The 21,188-nt window shown below is 35.9% G+C and overlaps 1 protein-coding gene across 3 annotated transcripts; it reads right to left on the bottom strand.

Moving 5' to 3' along the window:
• Positions 1-1,238: 1,238 nt before the first annotated feature.
• Positions 1,239-19,248, bottom strand: LOC129886915 (clustered mitochondria protein). 3 transcript variants are annotated; one of them, XM_055961820.1, is made up of 30 exons: positions 19,147-19,248; positions 18,460-18,679; positions 17,281-17,342; positions 16,661-16,850; positions 16,433-16,570; positions 16,160-16,316; positions 15,880-16,073; positions 15,633-15,734; positions 14,420-14,555; positions 14,137-14,265; positions 12,924-12,993; positions 12,603-12,848; positions 11,700-11,804; positions 11,048-11,166; positions 10,558-10,666; positions 10,214-10,354; positions 7,578-7,700; positions 7,319-7,489; positions 7,090-7,176; positions 6,437-6,565; positions 5,719-5,868; positions 5,557-5,625; positions 3,981-4,139; positions 3,775-3,831; positions 3,649-3,689; positions 3,378-3,497; positions 2,925-3,234; positions 2,733-2,840; positions 2,570-2,641; positions 1,239-2,193 (listed from the first exon to the last, which is right to left on the bottom strand). In XM_055961820.1, the coding sequence occupies exons 2-30, from the start codon at positions 18,668-18,670 to the stop codon at positions 1,738-1,740; spliced, it is 4,161 nt and encodes a 1,386-aa protein (XP_055817795.1). In that variant the 5' UTR covers positions 18,671-18,679; positions 19,147-19,248; the 3' UTR covers positions 1,239-1,737. The 3 variants fall into 3 exon arrangements, with proteins under 3 accessions (XP_055817795.1, XP_055817793.1, XP_055817794.1); XM_055961818.1 differs by having other exon boundaries at positions 12,603-12,993; XM_055961819.1 differs by having other exon boundaries at positions 12,603-12,993; positions 19,093-19,192.
• Between the last annotated feature and the right edge of the window lie 1,940 nt (positions 19,249-21,188).

Below are 21,188 nucleotides of genomic sequence, written 5' to 3'. Positions count from 1 at the left end.
ATGGGTGTATGCCATTTGTTATTTGTTCTCTTTTGTGAAAGAAAGTGAAGAAGAAGAGTTTCGTAACGTCATACAAACATTATTTTATTTCCTACTCTTCTTTCGTGTCTGCTAATAGTCCAAATCTTATTCTTTGTAATAGTTGTGTCGACTTCGTTTTTTTTTTTTTGGTTTTATCTATTTAAATTACTTAAATAAGAAGGTAAAATGCAAACTTCTAAGAAAATAAATAAATACAAATGTTGATGCCACTTTGATGCAGTCATCGATTCTCTCAAGAGGTCAATTTCATTATTATTTTTTACGCACTTTAAAAATTAAGAAATCGATCAAGTTTAACTCAGACGTAGTTCCCTTCTTTTTGGGGGGTGTGAAGCAGTGTCAAACCAAAGATAGAGAGTTGATGAGGAGGCTTTTCTAAGAAAAAAGGCATGATTCTTTCAATTCCACATTCGGAGAAAGCAGTCTATTAGAAAGTCGAATTAGCAACTTTGACACGAATTTTCAAGTGGATCACCAGACATATATTCCTGGTAAATACAACTCTTATCAGAGATTCGATTTTTTAGTCTATTATGTCATGTTTAGTCCCATGCCCCTTTTCATAGAAGATCATTAAAACGAATCTATAAATAAAACTCAAGATATCTTTATAGATCATTTTCGTGTATTTAAATTGTCGGCACAGGAGACAATTTCCCCTATTATTCTAAGAAATTTTCGTCTTAGGGGCCACGAATTCACATAGAAAATATATACAGAAAGAGTAGGAATTATTCCACTCAAACTTCTCTTCATTTGATCCTTTTAGTTCTTAAACTCAGTATTAGGCCATAACGAGTATCATAAGATTTTGATGACAGCATATGTAAAGCGCAGGGCAGATTTTACTGTAAAATGGGGCTCACTAGACACAACCAAACACCTTAAATTTGTATCCAATGTGAAAGGATCTAACATATGACTTATGAGACCTACATAAGATTTTGAAGACAGAATATGTAAAGCGCAAGGTCTATATGTAAAGCGTGCACATTTTAGTGTAACATGAGGTTCTAACTTGCTCATTCAAATATCAGCAGTAATGTATCTCACTTGACCTGGAAATTACGTCGGAGCTGATGATCAGCATTAAGAAATGAGCACAACAAAAATGGGATTTCTAGAAAGTGTCGGAACTGAAGATTAACTACACAACCACAGAAAAACATTACACCAATCTTAGAAAGCCACCTCAATACAGAAAAACGCTTTCATTCCAACAATAAATAAGTAACAAATAGGAAGTCTAGTTCAACCAGAAACGAAAAATAGTCCAAGAAAGAGCACCTTCCAACTGCAACGGGTGGGCAGCTTCACTCACTAGATCATTACATGCCCAGACATAAGAGAAAGAGAATGAATAAAGTAGGTCAAAAATTTTAGGACGACATCAACACCCAAACAGATGATGGACCTCCCAGCTTAACATTATTCAAAACACCAAAACAATACATACTAAACCTATCTTCTCAAACTAGGCCTACAAGTTATGTCATCTCAGCAATAATCAAGATGAGAGGAACTACAGCTCGAATACTTAAATCTCCATGAGACTTATTGTAAGAATGGAATACAAGTATAAGCATTCACCCGTGCAGTGAGTACCTGAAGCATGAGGTGGTTGCAAAGCTAAAATCCATGATATGCTCGAACTGGCCATTGCCATGTTTGTTAGTACATTCAGCAATAAATGCTTCAAGATGCAGCTTTCACTTTTGATTTTTGTTTCTTAGCATCCAACGCCGCCAAACCTGACCCTAAACCAACAGGAGTTTGATCTTGTTCCCCTGCTTTGGATTGATCTGCTTGGGCATCTCCAGGTCCATTAGAAGAATTACGGTTTGCTTCTTTCTTTTCTTCATTAGTTCCATTAGGATTTGCAGCATCCGGTGTTGTGCCAGAATTTATTACATTGAGTAGCTGGGTAAGAGGAGGTAAAGTTGATGCAGGAACACCACTAGGACGTACAAGAAGACCCCTTGCTGCAGCTTTTTTCCGTACTTCAGCAGCAGCTCGCGCAGCTCTTTCATCAACTCCTCTTCCCCGAGGGAGCCCATCACCAAGTACTGCAGAACTTAATGATTGGTTCATTCCACCAATACCAGTACCTCCAGCAGCAGCTTGAAATGCGTGTAACAAGCTAGGATGAGCCTGCAACAGTCAACTCAATACTGTGAACATCAATTTCTCATTGACATAAACAAATCCAAGGCAACCAGAATCACAACCCTAGAATGAAAAATCCACCCCAAATTGGCCATCAAATAAGGAAAAGGAATAGCCAAGATCCTATGCATTATATTGTAATTGTTGATCCAAGGATTCTAAGGAGGATTAAACATGCACTAGTGCGAGAGACATAGCGATGAAGAAGTGATGAAAATTAGAAAAGGAAGTCTTAATCCCCCATACCAAGCCTTCCATTTCTGCCTCAAGGTGAAGGTTTAAGGTAAAGCAAATACGTCAAGAGATTATTTACTGATCCCACAAGGATCATAACAGGTACTAAACTGTAAGGAAAAAGTACCTTCAAAATATCATAAGCCTTCTGTGCAGAAGCCACATTCAGAGATTGACCTTTCTGCTTTTGTGCATTCATCTGTTAAGGATTTCCATATTGCAAAAGCACATAAGGGAATGATAAGCTTGTTACAAGGAATTAGAGGTCATCAGGCTTGAGTAACTTATACCTGCAGCTCACGCATCTTAAATGTTTTCATCCAGTTCTGAGAATCACGTGTCCTTGAATCCTCCTCTCCAAGCTGTTTGGCTAGTATATCATAAGTTTTCTTTTCATGCTGTTGATAAAAATTAATTAAAATGGTTAAAACAGTAACTATCATTTTCTTAGCACCAGTAAACTATCTGGTTCAAATGCATGCCTGGTGTGAGAGCTTGAAAGCACCCATACAGTTGAACGCAATTGCCAGAGCATGATAACAAACAGCAGTCTGAATATGTTCCTCCCCAAGCAACCGTTCATTCTTTTTCAATGCTTCTTGGAGATAACGAAGTGCTGTATCCATCTTTCCGATATCTTGGTACATCATCGCAACATTTATAAATGTTGCAGCAACATCCGGATGATCAGGGCCTGATGACAAGCCAAGCAGAAGCAAGGCCCGTGACATGTGCCTCAATGCAAGTTCTGTTTGGTTAAGACCGTGATAAAAAAGAGCCATGTTTCCATAACTGCAGCAAGATTACCAAAGTCAAGTTACTAGACATATAATGATCCCGAAATACAGGTTTTCGGCTTCAAAACAACACCAGTAACACAATAGGCAACACATACCAAAAGAAAGAAAAAGAATTCAAAGACAAAAGTTAATTGCCTGTGCGCAGTGTCAGGGTGGTCCAGTCCAAGGCATCTTTCATTTATGATAAGTTCCTTGTGCTGTTGCATTATAGCACCAGCCATATCTCCAGCATGATATAGAACCATAGCAAGGTAGCTGAAGAGAATAAAAATATAGAAAAGAACAAAGAGAACAAGTAAGACAGAAAAGCCAATGAAAAAAAGACAGAAACAGAATAACCAAAGACTGCAATGCACAAGCATTCTCTCACAAAAAGAGTGAAGTGGTAGAGCACAAGACGACTTACCGACAACAATTGGCAACTTCCCGGTGCATTGGACCCGTCACCTGCATTTTTTTAAAATTATTGCAATCAGAACAAAATAATATAAGACATCATAGGATCGCAGAGCAAAAATAATCAGTAATATACCTGCTGAAGTATTGTGAATGCTTCAGAAAATAAAGTGTAGGCCTCACTAAGCAAACCCTGAAATGTATGAGGCTGTTATTCCACCTAGGTAAGCTCCAAACTAAACAGTACAACAAAAGGCAAAAAAGATTGACAGCTAGCCTCTCAAAATATCCATGACTAACATGAGAATCTCCATTTCTTTCACCAATTGAAACAGTTAATACCTCAGCTAATTGAGCCTTCCCCGTTTCAACAAGGTCCTTAGCTTCTGAACTAACTGGGATAGAATGCTTCACCACTGGTTGGAGATTCATAATATCTGATGCTTGAAAGGGTGCAGCAGAGTCAAGGTCATATTTACGAGCTGCAACGGTTACACCTACCTGTTAAAAGAAAAGTTCTAGGAATTACTTGAACATATTAATGTAGAATTCCAACTCTAACGTGGGGCAATAGATTAACCTGCTATACAAGAAAAGCACAACCAACGGATTTCAAAGGGAAGACTCTCTATCAAATTGAGCTCATATTACTTATAGCTATCTAAAATAGGATGAAAAGATGCTTTACTAATCTTTAGCTCGAATACTAAGGGGGGAAATTTATCTGAAAAAAATTTCATCAACCACAATATCCCAGCAAAGACAAGTTAATAACGTCCAGTCATCCTCTACCTCCAAGGTATAGTGATCTATATCTAACAGCTTATATTCGAACAAAATTTCTAATGCAATTTTTATTTTTGATGACAAGGGAAACCCACAATTGCTACTCTTTGGGTGTGCACAAGCTAAAAACCCTGCTTCCATGCAATAGCTCGCAAACCACAGAGGAGAGGTAACCGCACAAATTTCTAATGCAATTTAAACATAAAGACAACAATGTAATGGCTGTGTCAAATAACAGCACAAATTTTACACTGTGCCTCACCACCCATATCAAGATTTGTATATCTTGAAGGAAATTTTACTGCTTGAATTTGGTGGTCTTGAGAAGTTGAACACTAAAGGAACAGAGACAACTTTTTCCCAACGTCACTTGCACCAAGAGAACTAATGCCAAAGGCAGTCAACGCCACAACAACTAAATAAAATGCTGGCTGTCTCTAAAGCAGGAAAATAGAGGGTAAAAGACTTCCAGCAGACTACCTCTGGATGGTCCAGAAAGAATCTCAACTCTCAAAATATAATGAAACAGTCGTGCTACAAAAGCTAACACCAAACAAGTTTTGGTTTTCACTTTGCAGGAAAGTTTCGAGTCAGTAGTCACAGTAAAATAAATAAGATGAGTGTTTTTCACCATATGAACCCTAGCGACCTCAATTTATGAATTATGACATGGCACTAGAGTGACAAAATCAAACACAACCCGCCCAACACATTCAAGTTTGGGTGGGTTATTGACCTGCCCATTTATTAGCTCAACTCATTTCAGCCCATTAAAAGTTGGGTTGTTATGTCAACCAAATTGACTCATGAGAAATTTTGTCAAAAAAAATTCGAAAATGACATCTTTTCAATATGTTATATAGTCATAATAAAGAAAAAAAACTATTAGGTACTAAAAATTTATAAAAGAAAAAATAAAGCAATTAAAATTTAGTAAGAATTGGGTGGGTTAGGTTATGACCCACATTTTAGCTCATTTCAGGCCAACCCGTCCATTTGACACCTCTACCTGGCACCATAGCCAATTCGAAATGATGATAATGATTGACCAGTATAAGATAATACCGGGGAAAATAGCATTAGTAAGAAATGCATAATCACAACAAAAACTAAGAATTCTCGGATGAAATACCTTCTGACAAAGATTGCGTACAACTGGAATTTTCTTTACCAGCACTTTTGCATCCTCAGGCAACTCAAACTGAAGAGAGAGAGAGAAAAAAAAATCAACCTTAACTGAAAACTTAAAACATCTGGGCAAGCAACTGGAAAGGTTCTTAGAAGAAAATGATACCTGATACTTGAGTTTGGCAAATTCTTGGATGTCAGACCACAAACTGTCAGAGGTGATGCTCAAATAGGAGGACTGCTTCTTCTTGGCAGATACTACATTTTTTCGCTTTCCTTGTCCCTTGGATGACTTTTGCTGGTTGCCGATGTGGTCCTATGAAATGTGGTTCATAGAAGTAGTTTTATTAAAATCATTTACCATATACTCTTCTTTGAGAAACAATGTAGAATATATCAGCCCAGCAAGCTTAAATGATTATGAAAATGTTTGCTCTATATAGGTAACATAAATTTTCAGACAATTAAAACTAATAATCTCCATATGCTTCTTCAAGTATCAGTATACAAATGAATAATATTGACTAAGCATGGGAATGCTACACAACTGTGAAAAGAAGAGGGAAAAGAGTGTCCCACCCTGATAGCTCAAGCTTTTACATGAAGTGGTACGCATAACTCAACATGGTATTAGAGCTGCTAGATATCTTATACTCAAGCCTCTATCACTCATCAACAATATATTCTCAGTGATGGCCGAAGAAAAAGAATTGAGGGGCGTGTTGTAAATATAAAATAAATAAATAAAACTGTCCCCTAATTTTTAACATCTTAAACTTTTAGATGAGGTGGTATACTCAATTCAACAGAACTTCCTCATGATATCTTATTATAGGAAGTAGCAACAAATAGCAGTAAGTTATGACAATAAATTCTCTCTCTACCTTCTTTTGGTTTCTAGAACTGTTGGAGCCACCTTTAATAGATACTGTTTGAATATTTCCAAACAAACAGTTGTAAAAATGTGAGATTGTGTTTGCAAGATCATGGTCCTCAGCATCCCTCAGCAAATCCTGCATGTCCCATCAGATCAGATTGTAAGTAATTCCAAAATCCACAAACATATGAATTAAAATTCAATTTCTTTAGTTCTTTGCATCAAGATAACCAGAGTAAGATATCACATGTGCTCCAGCTTACACACCAAGTGGTTAAGTGTAAATGACTATTTTGAAACCACCAGAGCCTAAAAAAGCCCGTTTTGTTGATTAAAGAGAGCTTTTGCCCAGAACAATTAAGAAATAAAGGCAGGTGAAAAGAATATTTTCCACTTCACTATTCTACTGGTAATGCTAAGCAAAAAAGTTGAGACATGACATGAGAAACAAAATAATTGATCTTTTGAGTGCACTACAAAAATGTTGTTCAATACCAAATGGGGAAGAATGTTCTCAAGTGGGACCACACTTGTCAAAGCATAAGATAAAGGGCGTTCACAATTCAATATTATTAAGGCTTTTAAAGTAGCAACAAAAAACTTATTTTTTATCAATAGCGTTCAAAAACTTGTTACAATCTGAAGAACATGATCAATCACCTTGAGGATGTGCTTTGCACATCTGACAACAATCTCGTTGGAACAAAGGTCCCATAAATGAGGCAAGTTCCTGGTCCCCTCAGCCACCTGGAAAATAAAGTACCAAGACAAAGCCAAGCTTACTACTTTAACTGTTATTAAACTTTCGTTCTTGCTAAAAAAATACTTATATTTGATGGAAAAGCCTAAGCAATATAACAATTGGATGAGCTTGTTTAGAGATCCTTACTATTCCTAGATAACGCAAATTAATTCCATGTGCATGGAGTGCCTCAGTTAAAGTTTGCCCATCCATGGGTGAAACTTCAAGTGTGCAGAGATCTTGGACAAACTTCGGAAGCACAGTGTCTTTCAGATACAAACTCACTTTCTTCACAAGTTCTTGGTCAGCAACTATCTCCTGGTCAAGTTGCAGAAAAGAATCATATAAATAAAGAACACCTTACAAAAACAAGCAAGGAATAATAATCAAAAGCAAAAAAAATCACCTCTTCACTCCCAGCCAACTTAAAATCTGTAAAGACGTTAGGATTGAAAAGTATATCATCAATATCTTTTCTTGCTGAGTGAATACAGCAGTTGTTGCCAGCATCCTTCACATTTTTCTCTCCCTAAATAAAAGGCAAAAGAGGTTAACTGTATTATATTACAAGCAGGAAACCCCGAACTTGAAAGTTACAAAAATACCCTTTTCATTAACTTAAATGTCTATTCATAGAACATTTAGAAAAAAATGAATGCCTGCATAACTTAAATACCCTTTTCACAACAGTCACAGCCATTTGGATGCCACATAACCCATTTTCTATGCGTGTTGTTTCTGTTTTTGCAAGGGTACTACACCAAGATTTGTCGTTATACCATTCATGGAGAAATTCATGCCAATTTTTTAATTTATTCTCTGAAATTACTAGCGTTCAATGTCTTCATTCATCTATTGAAGGTTTCTTTAACTTTTTTGAACATTGGTAAAGTTGTATTTTTCAGCATTGAAGGTTTCTTTATCTTCATCTTTCTTTGATTTACTATGCCCAAAAAGGAAAAACCAATTGAAGGGAGAGAAACAATCAGCACATAATTAAAAGATATATGACTGCTCTGATAGTACCTCCTCTTTTTAACTTCGGCTGGTGGTGATACCACTTCAAGGCTTTCAAGGGTGATTTTGAGTTTTTGAGTTTCTCTTTGTTATATTTTGTGATTAAGTTTTGAGTTTTGATTGCTTAAGTATATATGTTCATATTATGCACCACATATCCAGATTCTAATGCTACTTATAAGTAAGATAAAACAGTACATCAACACATAAGAAATTATTGTTGTATTGTGCAACTTCTCTAGGGACCCAAACTATACCTCTTTAGACATTCTTAATTGGGGATTAGCATGCTCTATTTTGTACGACTTCTTGCAGTGGTTTTCCGGTAGTGTGTACTGTGCACATTCGCCTTTTATGTGAATTTCCTTTTCAATTTATATTTCTGCTTAGCGTAACGTGCTGCTTGAATATACATAAAAGTGTTGAACATGTTTTAGGAAGAACCGCATGAAGGTCAAATACATAAAATGTAAGGGAAACATATACAATCAAGTTGTCACCCAGTAAAAGCCACAACAATAACATTGCTAAACAAAGGAAAAGGAGAGTTACAAGTTGAAGGAATCAATTACAAGCCTATAATTTCTTGTGTTAAAAAGGAATGTGTCAGGGTAACGCTGGAGGAGGTAGAGGTATTTGATTATTAACAGATGCTGTAAAAGTTTCACAGAGAAAATTTGTAAGGTAAATTTAAAGTTGTTCGGATAATGAAAGGACCTGTAGAAATTACACAGAATGATAAAAATGTCACACAATTGTTTGGTGTGATAAAATGAACTTCACTAGGCGAAAATTTCATATTTGTACTTCTTTGGAAGACTTATAACTAGCTTTTATTATTGGTATCTAACTTTTCTATTTGAATTAAGTAAAGAAATGGGCAGGTGACTCCTTTATTTATATGTTTATTGTGTATAAAAGTACTTTAAGTGCCTTCCTGCTTATAACAATCAATACTTGCTTCTAATGATGGATGTACAGAATTATTAGGTAGATGTGAATGTTAGTATCTCGCGTAAAATTTATTTATAGACTATATTATTAGTGTATGTTCCACTCTAACGATTCAATTGCTTTGTCATGACTCACACTCTATTTACAATCTTTTCCTATAATTCAATTGTTGGTTTCTTATTTATTTTCTAGTGTTTGGTAAGTACGCAAAAAAAGTTATCTCAAGAGCATTCATAAGTAATCTAGCAAAAAACTATAGGAGTGGGAGGGGGTGGGGAGGGATAATCAAGGGGTAGGGGTTGGGGGTATTGGGTGGGTGGGAGAATACAATAAATATAAAATGGCACTCATAGAACTTGTTTTCCCTACTTCCATTAAGGAAGTCATTTTCCTCATTTTTGAGGAACTTGTTTTCCTAGAGAAAATGTTTTCCAAAAATTTTGTCCAACCAAACATGGGAAACTAAGAAAATATTTCCCTACATAGCAAACGCACACATAAAATCAGGAAGAGTGGAAAGCAATTACAAATAGGAGAAGATGTCATTGACAATTAAACGTGAGATCATAAACTAGAACCTTCAGATCTAGTCAAACAAATTATTAAAGAAAAATCTTTTGAGAAGTGTCTTGTTAAAAATTATTTAAAAGTATTTATCCAACACAAATACGGTCAAGTAAAATAGGTAACTTATATCCAACAGTAGCACAACTTCAGTACTCCCTCCATCCCTTTTTGTGTGGCACTCTTTCCTTTTTAGTCCGTCCAAAAAAGAATGTCACATTACTATAATTAGAAAAAATTTAACTACAAAATTCCTCTTTTAACCTTAATGAAATGATTTGCAATCACACAAATATCTCAGGATTGTTTTAGACCACAAGTTTTAAAAGACCTCTTTTTTTCTTAAACACTGTGTCAAGTCAAACAGTGCCACATAAAATGGTACGCATGGAATAATTATTACCATAAGGAATAGGCTTTCAAAAATGCATTCCCTATCATTAGAACTAGACACGGAAAAGTACTTCAGCAGAAGGAGAGACTTCACTTAAGCAGGAGAATCGCTACCTCATTGCTGTTGACTTCAGTCGGGGCAGCGACATCGTTTGTTGGTAATTCTTCAGTATTATTTACACTTGTACAATCAGAGGCCACTGGTACCTCCCCTTCTAGCTCACACTTGGATTTTGACCTCTCAGCAACTTCAGCCTTAGGGAAAGAGGACGAAGAACCAACATAAAATTTGAAAATATAAAATGTCAGAAATCAGATCCCAAGAATAAAAGCAAGCACCGAACCCCCAAAATACCAGGTTCGGAGATCCGGAATAAATATAGGAAACAAAATAAATTGAAAATCGAATACAAATGAAAATATGAAAGCAAACTTGTCATAGTACAAGCAGGACTAACTTGGCAAAATGCAGTTATCAACTCAGGTCGCAAAATACAAAATCTGGAACCTGGACCAGTATAATTTGCATCACGAGGAGTGACCCTCATCAAGTCCAACAGATAATGCCTGAAAACCACAACCTCAATAAAATGATAAAAGTGCTCCCACTAAAATTGCCTAAAAGTCAAAGACAAATCATATTATTGGGGAAAAGAGGAGTCACATAGTAACGAAAAAATACACACATGCATTAAACTGCAACTAATGGAGTCCAGTATAAAATAAACGTTCCCACATTTTCCCATCTCCAAGTTATATACCTAAACAATATGAATTTATTAAGCTTGGAGGGGTGTGTTATGAGCATATTTAGCAGGACTTCAATCATATGAATCCTATGGGAAAACAGAACATTACATCACCAATGAACCAAAATTAGCTTTAATCATAAGAAAAGGAGTCCCCACTCCCCACTCCTAGAGCAGCAACGCGTCAAATAGTAATCACCTGTCATCACTACCAACAATGCCCTTGCATTCCACTGGTGCAGCTAATTTGAATTCGTTTCCAGATCCATCAAGGACAGTATGTTCCTTCAAGTTTAGACATTTTGCAGCTTCAAGCACCTAAGACAAATTTCAAATACATGAGAGAAACAGATATGAAGATCAAATGATTAACAAGATAAATCAAGAATGATAAAAAGGAAAAATAACATCACTGATCATTCCAATTCACATTGAAATAGCATACCCCTGTGGTCCCGATCAACAGAAATCGTTCTTTACCATCTAAATTATCAGAAATTAAGGCAGCTCCCCCCACACACCAAAAAAAGGAATTAAAATGACCACTCACAATAACCAAAGGCACAGAAGGAAAAAGACAAACAATCCAGCAAGACATGTTGATCTCCACAACAATCATGTCCACTTGAGTAGAACCTAGAAGCTCAGATTCTTCAAATGAAGTCATTATGACAATACATAGAACCAAATCCATAGTTAAAGAATCATGACAAACCCAGCGAATAATCCTAATAGACCTTATACTTTCTACAACTATGGCAACACCAGAGAGGCATACACATCCTAAATTGATGTGAAAACCATACAAGGGAAAAAAGAAGGTGACCCAAAAGTTCATGGTCTGCTCCTACCTTGGAATGAAACTCGTCACTCCAACAGATTTTCTTGCCATTATCAACAGAACCATACAATAGGGAATCTGATTTGTCACCTTGAAGGATACCAGGTAAAACACTCTACAAAGAAAAACAGAAAAAAGGTTATAAAGTTTCAATAAATAAGCAGAATTATGCATCTATAACAGTAAGCCTTACATCTAAAAGTAAAATTAGAAGATTAAATTAAATATAAATATCAAGAAGAGTGCCTACCAAAAAGATCCATATAAGCTTGTTATTATTAATCAGAAATGCAACAATAGTATGTCTAAACCCTGTTTATGTCACAATTAATTATTACAGGTACGGTTCACTTATAAATCTCCAAATGATTAAATTTTGTGACCTAATTGTGTTATATTCTGAGCCACTTCAATACACTTCCCTTTTTAGTATATCCCAGAAAGAATGACACCTCATTTTGAAAAACTATTTGACCTTTTGACATGACATATTGGGAGCTGAGACCCACTTGATAGCTCATTCTTTTATAAAAAGAGAGAAATAGCAAAGACATGAGGAACTCTCATCACTCATTGAAAGGATAAGTTGGGTACTTCGTATGTTGGCCTACATGTCAAAAGTCTTCTTTAATTTCTTAAGGTTTACTGCCCAGTCAAATGCCTTCACACTAAATGGGACTGAGTGAGTATAATATTTCATCCAGGACAAATGTCAAGACAGAGTGAAGCCACTACTCATATAGCAGTCCCAACTTCAAAGTCAGATGCATGAAAAATTGAAAATCAGAAAATACATGAAGATGGTTTTCAGAGGAAAACCCATGTTCATTGTCACTCTGACATTCATGTCTGAACTTGTCTATTAAACTACAACATATAACTAAATATAGATCACTGCAAGTTCAATAAGCACCTGGGCCACCACTCTATGTCCTCTATAATCAATTATCGCCATAGCAAGGTTGTATAGTCCAGGGACATCAGCTTCCTGATATGCTTTTGTGCCTTTCAAGTCATTATTTGCGCTTGCGTAAGTGGCTTGCTCACTTTCAGCCAATTGAGTTTCACCAGACACTTCAGGAGGACAATCCAAGTTGATGTTTGCAGCTTCTACAACTGAGCCGCCATGCTCATCTCCATTGGAAACTTCGGAGACTCCCTGTGATAAATTATTGGTGGTCTTCTCTGAAAAATTATGTAATAAGCCTGTGCCCTCAACTTTAGAATCAGCTACCTGTTTCCTGGACAGTTGCTCGAGATCCGCATCAACAGCAAAGCTGAAGAATATATTATTGTGAACGTACCTAGATCCATACAGAATAAGTATCAGGCAAAAGTGGCAATAAATAACAGAAAGAACTTTATAGTAGTCTAAACAACATTCGGCCAGCAAGGATAATGGAGAAACAGAGTGTAAATCCTTAACATGTTCCAGAAAAGGAAGTATACAATATACATGTCTCTTCCTCAAGGATATTCTCCATAGGGGGCAGCTTGTGAATGATGGATCAGGCACATTGCCAGCTTAGAGAAACAGAGAAGGATAATAACCTCTTGTCCGTCTCCAAGCCCTGCACCTGCCGTCTCACCATGATTATCTTCCAATGTACTTGTGACCGTTTCTCCTCCCGGTAGCTAAGCTAATGGGTTAAGAGCATATGAGACTACAGGTTTCAACTTAAGCTGGAAATCAACTCAACCGTCCATATTTCAGGGTCTTGGGTGATTAATATGTTAATTGATAGGTCAAAACAGACCATAAAAAATATTGGACCAGTTTGTGATAACATTAGCCCAAATTTATCAGAGGGGATGATGGGAATGATTATGCAATTAATGTACTAAGGGAACCAAAAAAAGGGTCACATGCAAAATGGGATTAAGGCAACCATTTTGCTGCCTGTTGGCTCTAAAATAACGTATTTTCTTTTTTTTACGTGTATGTATTACTACAACCACCCTTTGTTCCTATTACCTAGCTTGCTCCCCTTTATTTTGTTTTCCACTTTCAGTGAAGAACTAATTTCAAGGAACTATAAAGCAAATTTGATACTCTGACCAGTGAACTTGTATAATACATAATAACGACTATCAAGTGCAAGAATTATGATGAACATATTTAAACCAGGCTAGTTGCCTGAAGCCCTTGAGCTGGCTGTTTAGTAATGATCTATTATTTAACACGCTTCTTCTACTCATCCCGTTTCAACCTGCCATTTAACAACCTTATGGGGAATTAAGGAATATTGGTTGAAACCTAATTTATATGTTCATCCCCACTCCCTTATTTTGTTTACTAAATTTCAACTTCTAATGCACTATATTTTCAATGATAAAGGTCAAATTATACTATATATGAAGTTATCTCCATCAACAAAGTTAATTTTAAGGGAACATACAATAGTCGCCAGGAAATTACTTGTGCTGATCTCCAGCCGAATACTTACATATGAAAGCACTCTGGATCAGTTGGATTAATTGGGGGAATACACCTGTTGATAACTCCAATAGCGCCACTAATTGCAGCATCTACAAAGTCCGAACTGACTTTGTACAAGGCCCTGTCTCGCAGTATCCTGTGATAAAAGGAGCAAGACGTATGAACGGAGGCAACCAGCCTTCATAGACAGACTTGGGAAGAGTATTGCATACATAAGTAGAATCTATTATGAACTCAATTAATTCAATCTAGAATGCTGTACAAGCTGATTTAGATCTGTCGAGATGCACCTTTCCTGGGGGTTTGCATGGGGGAATTCCCGACAAGATTGCAACTCTTCATTCCAATCCCTTTGCATGCCAATCAACTCACTTCCAAAAGAAAGTGTAAGTGCATTCTCTGCCCGTGCTGCATCACGTTTGTGATCTAACACCAGAAAATCCACAAGGAACTAAAACTAATGAGGCAATTAATAATAAAAAACAAGGTAATTGTAAGAGTGTAGTGTAGCAGTTTCTAAGATATCAGGTGTTACTATAAAATTGTTTACATATACATGTTCCTCATTGTAACAGAGGAACTGAGATATAGTGCTCCCTCCACCCCATCTTATATGATGCCTTGACATGACACGGTTTGAAATGTCAATTTAACTTATGGATTGAATTAGTGGTACAGGATATGGTATGTGTTTAATGAAAGAAAGCATTCACCACTCATGTTACTTCAAGAATTGTTGTGCCAACTATCATTTCCAATTTTTTCTCAAGGAAATGTACTTAAGTTCCTAAAATCCAGTTTCATATTTTCCAATACGGCATTCTCATCACCTCAGCCATACCATTAACCAGAAAAAGAAAAATCAAAAACAATTATCTCATTTGCCATCTATATTCAGTATTGCTCTTGCAACAATTTCCCTCTAATATACACAGTGGCACACCCTATATATGTATGTATGTATGTATGAATTGCTGTCCTAAATTTCTATGTCTCTTATTACAGAGTTTCATTGTCATCCAGGTAAGTAGCACAGATTAATACAGCACACACTATTCACAGGAAATTGAAGAACTTTCTAGGAGGACAAAGCAAATACAAGAGTTAGAAATTTTACTACAGCTCTACAAGTTCCTTTTTTTTAATTTCATGTGCTTTAATTCTATATATCTTGAAAGAGTAAAGGAATATGTTGGAACATAACATATCTTCACAAGGAATATAATTAAAACATGATCAACTACCTGTAAGACAAATTTTCCATCATGTCCAACAGAAAGAAATGTTGCAAATTGTTGTGCCTCACAATTTTCAACTATATGGTCCACTTAGTAAATGTTATTCCAGATTGTAACAGACTTCCCAGGAAGTCTACACCACAAAATATGCCTCATTTTTTGCATCTATGTGACCCAGCATCCAGCAGACTAATGTAAGTACACAACAGACACCAACATGAAATAGAGATAGCCAGAGGTTAAGAGTGCAAACAAAACAACTTACCAGGGATAGGATATGACCCAAGCCAAGAATTTGGTGGTAGCATAGATTGAACATTTTCAAAAGGATGTGCAGAAGCCTTCCGCTCCAATATTTCACGAAAAGCTTCATTCGAAGATAAAATCCTTTATTATAAAAAGACAAGATGATTGACAATTGGACTCCAAATGAAGTGCTAGCTAGATTTTCTTCTTCTTTTTTTGGGAGGAGCGGGGAGGGAGATAGAAGTCATTTTCTACCATGCTACTACCTTTCTTAAATCTGGAGCTGATCTTTTGCAAGAGCCCAATAAGAGTAGTTGCTTCAGAACCAGTTTTGTTTGGCCTCGGATCAAGAACAGTCGCAGTGCTGGAATTGACATAAAAAGTTTTGGTTGTTCCAGTAATACAATATTTATTTCCTTCTAGTGTGACTACATCCAAATAAATCAAGTCCCCAGAGAGCCTGGATTCAAGAGAAATAATAGTCAGAATGAACCTTCGTGAGAGAAAAATTATTAGGATTATAATTAGTAAATAATGATTAGAAACCTTCTGTTGCTAGGAGGAGGATTAAATGAAGAGAACACAATGCTCTCAACACATTTAATTTCCTTTGAAGGTGCAGACAGCAAACTAGAGACAGAACCAGAAACATCCTCCACAAAACCCAAGTTTTCAAGTTCTGGTACATCAGCCTTCACAGGCTCTAAAACACAAAAAAGGCAGAATTTTTTGTTATGCCAATCCAATTGAAATGGCTGTCAAATTAGTAAACAACACAAACATCAGCAAGGAGGCTAAGAAAACACATGAACAGCAAACCTCCAGATTTCGCAACATTACTTCCGATTTCATGCTGCAGTGCAAGTGACGTTGATAGCGAGGAGTGCAATGTGGAAAGAGAGAGCAATTCTCGAGTGCGGTGAACATGAGCCCTTATGGATCGATCATCATACAATGCTGCACAATCAGGTTTAAGTTAGAGGAAACATGCAATAAGCTCATTGACAACTGCTTTAATAACTTGTGGTCCACTTAAATAAGCCACACCTGGCACCATCTCCAGGAAGCAATCTCCTGTGGTGATATCAGCTACTTCAGAGATTTCGTTATAATCTTCTAGATGATGAACAGATCCATCCTTTATATGCAAGGATAGATCATAGCATGTAATGAAGCATGTCTCTGGAGCATCAAGAAGAAACTGCCGCACATCCATAACAGAATCCCCAGGACTCAACTGCAAACACGTATCCATCAGAAACTCCAAATTAGACAAACTAACTCACTAGCATCACAAAAAATTTAGTATAAGTTGGTCCTGAATGCCTAAAGGTAAACATCTACACATAAGAAAGGCAGGGTAACAAATGACAAGTTCAGAAAGTCAAAAACAAAGAGAAAGAGCAGTTTTCCAATGATTGACAATCCAGATATAAAATATAAAACAAAGAGAAACAACGGTTTTTCAATGATTGACAATCCAGATCTAAAATATATGAAGTAAGTGTTTGAGCGATTCCACATACTAATAAGACTTCACATGTATGCAACAGGGAGAATTTCAGCCACTCTCTTAATCTGAAGGATGAGAGCATCCCCAAAGGAGAATGATAAAGAAAAAACAAGTCCTCCAACAGAAGCCAAGAAAAATAGTAAACACATCTTACTTGTAGTTCTAGCTTATCCCCTCCTTGGGTTTTGACAGAAACAGGATAAAGATGGATGTCACCTGCAAAATAGATTAGAGAAGAAAAGACTCTTCATTTCCTCCAATTTTTGAAGTTAGAAAGAAATTTAGACTAGTCATACAAGAATGTAAGACAGTTATCTTAAAGTAATATGAGCAAGTGAAACTAGAAGAGCACCTAGAATCAATAAGTATGAGTTTGATACATGTGACATCTACATGACCAACAAATACAAAGGCAGAAAGATAGAGAATCGAGAAGAATAATATACACGTGAAAAAGTGTTGTAATGAGGCTAGCATTGTACATTGCTCTAAATTCAAAAAGAAACATATGACAGAGATCTAGAATAAAACAACAAACATTTCATGGAGCATGACAGGAGGAGGTACATCAAGTATGCAATACACTAGCACTCTAATAAGTAATATCTTCTATTTTCAAGGATCATCTAACTGAAATATGTGGTGACATAAGTGGTACTGTCTGCCGCATATGCTTTATCAGATTATAGAATGGGATATAGAAACCTATCCAGCAAGAATATAGTGAAACAATGTAGCAAACAGATTGCATTCACATATTGCACAATAAACCTTGTGACCCATCTACAGCTTGATCTATGCAAGATCAAAAAAATCGAGTTTTTTCTTTCTTTTTTGGATAAGTTGAAAGCTGAAACAACAGATGAGGGCTTGTCTTCCATTTCTAGTAAGCTTTTGGTGCATCCATGAGGTCCCGGTCAGTATAGATGACTGTGTCCCCTTTTGTATACAAATTAATAACGGGAAGTTCCAACCACATGAATAGCTGAAACGGAAAAATGCGGATACTGATTCCAATAGCAGCACAGATCCAAACAAGTAAGCCACAAATTTGTAAAACCAGCAGTTGTCTCTTTCGCAAAATAGAGGAGACAGAGCAGAAATTCAAGGGAGAATATCTAGACTCTAAACTCAACTGGGAGCAAAGATTTAGGGAAAATGGTTAATGTTCTAAATCCAAATGCACTGGGTAGGTATCACCTAGCTTTTTATTGTCTCTACTGGAAGTTGAATCGTGGTCTCCAAGACCCACTTCATTGACCACTATGTAACGCCCTAGGTTGAGATGAGTTATTAACATTTCAAATAAAAATTTGATATTGCCAAGGTTCACCTTGCTTTGCCTCCTGTACGGGGGCCTCATTTCCAGACTCCTTTGCCTCGTTCTTTATATCAATTGGTGCAGTCACAGCTGTGGTTCCATTAGCCTCAGCATGTGTTGCAGTATCAGTCACATTCGCATCAGATGGAGCTGCTTGCTCTGAAGAACTGGTAGCATTTTGAACTGCCTTCCGATTCTTCCCTTTGTTTGATTTCCCGGCCATCTTTATCCCCTGAAATATACATAATCAGTAGTCTACGCTAAGAATCAACCGAAAGTTTCTTTCTCAAGCACTTTGAGACCTGATAAAATGATTATAATTTACATTTAGGATTTAAAAAACTACAAACTCTGAAAGACTAAATACAAACAACCCAATATACAAAATAATCACATATACTCTAAGGAATACTCTTTTGGTAAATAGTCGAAAAGAGCAACACTTGAAAGTAACTCATTCTACATAATATCACAAGTCAAGACGAATATATTCAAAAAGATTACTAACTCGATACACATAACGAGCTCATAACATGATTTTTTAACTAGCAGTATAAAAATCAAAACTTGTGCGATAGTCAAAAATCACAAGCACCAATTCACTAAAAAATGTGTTTTTAACGTTAAACAATTGCAAAAATTTACCCTTTTTCGCTGAATTAGAGATACGTGACAAGCAAATATAAAATAGAAACATACAAATTGACTTCGTCGGAGAGAGAAAAACGTCGAGAGGTTCTGCAGAGAAGATACAAAGGAAGACAACGTTAGGGTATAGGAAACGGTTCTTGTATTCAGCCCAATGCAAAAGGAATTGGGCTTGAAAATGAGATGGGTTGCCCTGCCCTTTTTTCCTTTTTTTTGATACTTTGTCCATATTTAGCCATTGTTTGAAAAACAATTATTTTTTAACATGAAAATTTTATTTAAAATTAAAAAGAATTTCAGTATAATATGTTGGGTTTCGAAACTAGCGTAACCGTTTGTGTAGTGATACTACTTTTGCTCTGCCTTTTTGTTGAGTACAAGGCATATTCAGCCGACTGCGAAGAGACCTCGGTTGGAAAATTAGAAGTTTGTTCAAAGTTCAAGTGTGAGCTATTCTGTCATACTGCCGTGGACTTTTCCATTAATCTCAATCCTTCTTTCAGGACTCAGATGTTTATACACTGTTTTATTATTGTGTTTTCTTATGGGAGTGTTTTCCTTCCTTTTCAGACATTGTTAGAGTTCTGGTGCGGACGACTTTCAGTTATTAGGATGTTTTGACTTCCGCATTTTCGTAATTAATGCTTCTACAATGTTTTTAATATTTATTTTTTAAGTTGATAAGTTGGGTTGTAGAAGTAGTTCTCACACGGAAATAAGTATTGTGGGTGTCAATCACGGCAGGTCGGGATCGTGACAGAATTAATGAAGGAAATTTCAAGGTCTGATTTTTCATCTCATGTCGATAAATATTCAGTGTGACTTAACCGTAAACACTACGGCATCATTCAAAAATTTACCCATTAATTCAACATTCGACAAAAAAGAAAAGAAAAGAAAATCCATTTTCGATTAAGTAAATAACCTATGTGATCCAATGAACAAAGATGGTGGGGTACTCCTTAGCGTAAAATATGTTATGGCTTAGGGGTCGTTTGGGACGTAGAATGAAATAAGCAAGTATATTTTAAAGGTTGAGGTATGTCATAAGAGCGATAAATTTATACTACATTCTATATGAGACAATAGTTCTACCATTTTAGTACAAATAGTGGAATAAAATAATCTCAAAATTAGCTAATATCTCAAATCAAACTCGTAATAAAATTAATCTCAAATTTTATTTTGAGATTATTATCTTTATTTCAAACTTAATCAAACTAAAACGAAGGAGTATTCTCAGCTTAAGTCATGTTAGTATGTAGAATGAAAAGAACAAGGTTATCTTGTGGAATTATTTTATTCACTTTCTATATGGGATAATAGTCCATTGTTTTAGTATAAATAGTTGAACAAAATAATATCGCAATTAGCTAATACATCAAATCAAATATGAAATAAAATTCATTTTAAATTTTATCTTAATTTTTTTCCAGATCCAATTAAAATAAGACGATGAAATACTTTCATCTCAAATCGATTACCCATCTTACATTTAGTTAATATGATCACAATGAGAAGACATAAGAAGAAGAAGTACAAGTTGAAGGATAATAAGAGAACACGAGCATGAAGAAAGATAATATAGGGGGTGGCGGTAAATTAAAAATATTTGTTAACAATATTTTCGACTCAAACAAGGCTTTTTTTATATTTAATTTTATTTAGACGTCAATTTTGGGATGATGTTAATTACACTTTCAATAAGAATATGTGTGTAATAGATTATATAAATAAGATGTGATATATAAATAAGATGAAAAGAGGCATAAATTCACCTCTGAATTTGTTCCAAAAAATCAGTTATACGCTTAACTATTATGGTGAACTATTACTATTTAAAAGTGAATTTATTTACTCCTTAAAACTGATGTGATATTTTTTTAAAATATATATATAAAAAAAAAAATCCTCTTTGCACCACCATACCCCCTACCACTCTCACCAGCCCACGCCTCATTTTCTTCATCACACCCTACCCGCTTCTTCTTCTTTATTTTATTTTTATCTTTCATCATCTTTCATATCCGATTTCTATCCACCCAACCTTACCCTCTTCTGAGATCCACCAAAATCCTCTCCCTCCCATTGTA

The sequence above is a fragment of the Solanum dulcamara genome, chromosome 4, assembly GCF_947179165.1.
Source record: "Solanum dulcamara chromosome 4, daSolDulc1.2, whole genome shotgun sequence".
Taxonomy (NCBI): domain Eukaryota; kingdom Viridiplantae; phylum Streptophyta; class Magnoliopsida; order Solanales; family Solanaceae; genus Solanum; species Solanum dulcamara.
Note: the sequence above shows the minus strand (reverse complement) of the source record. Positions and strands in the feature narration are given on the sequence as shown.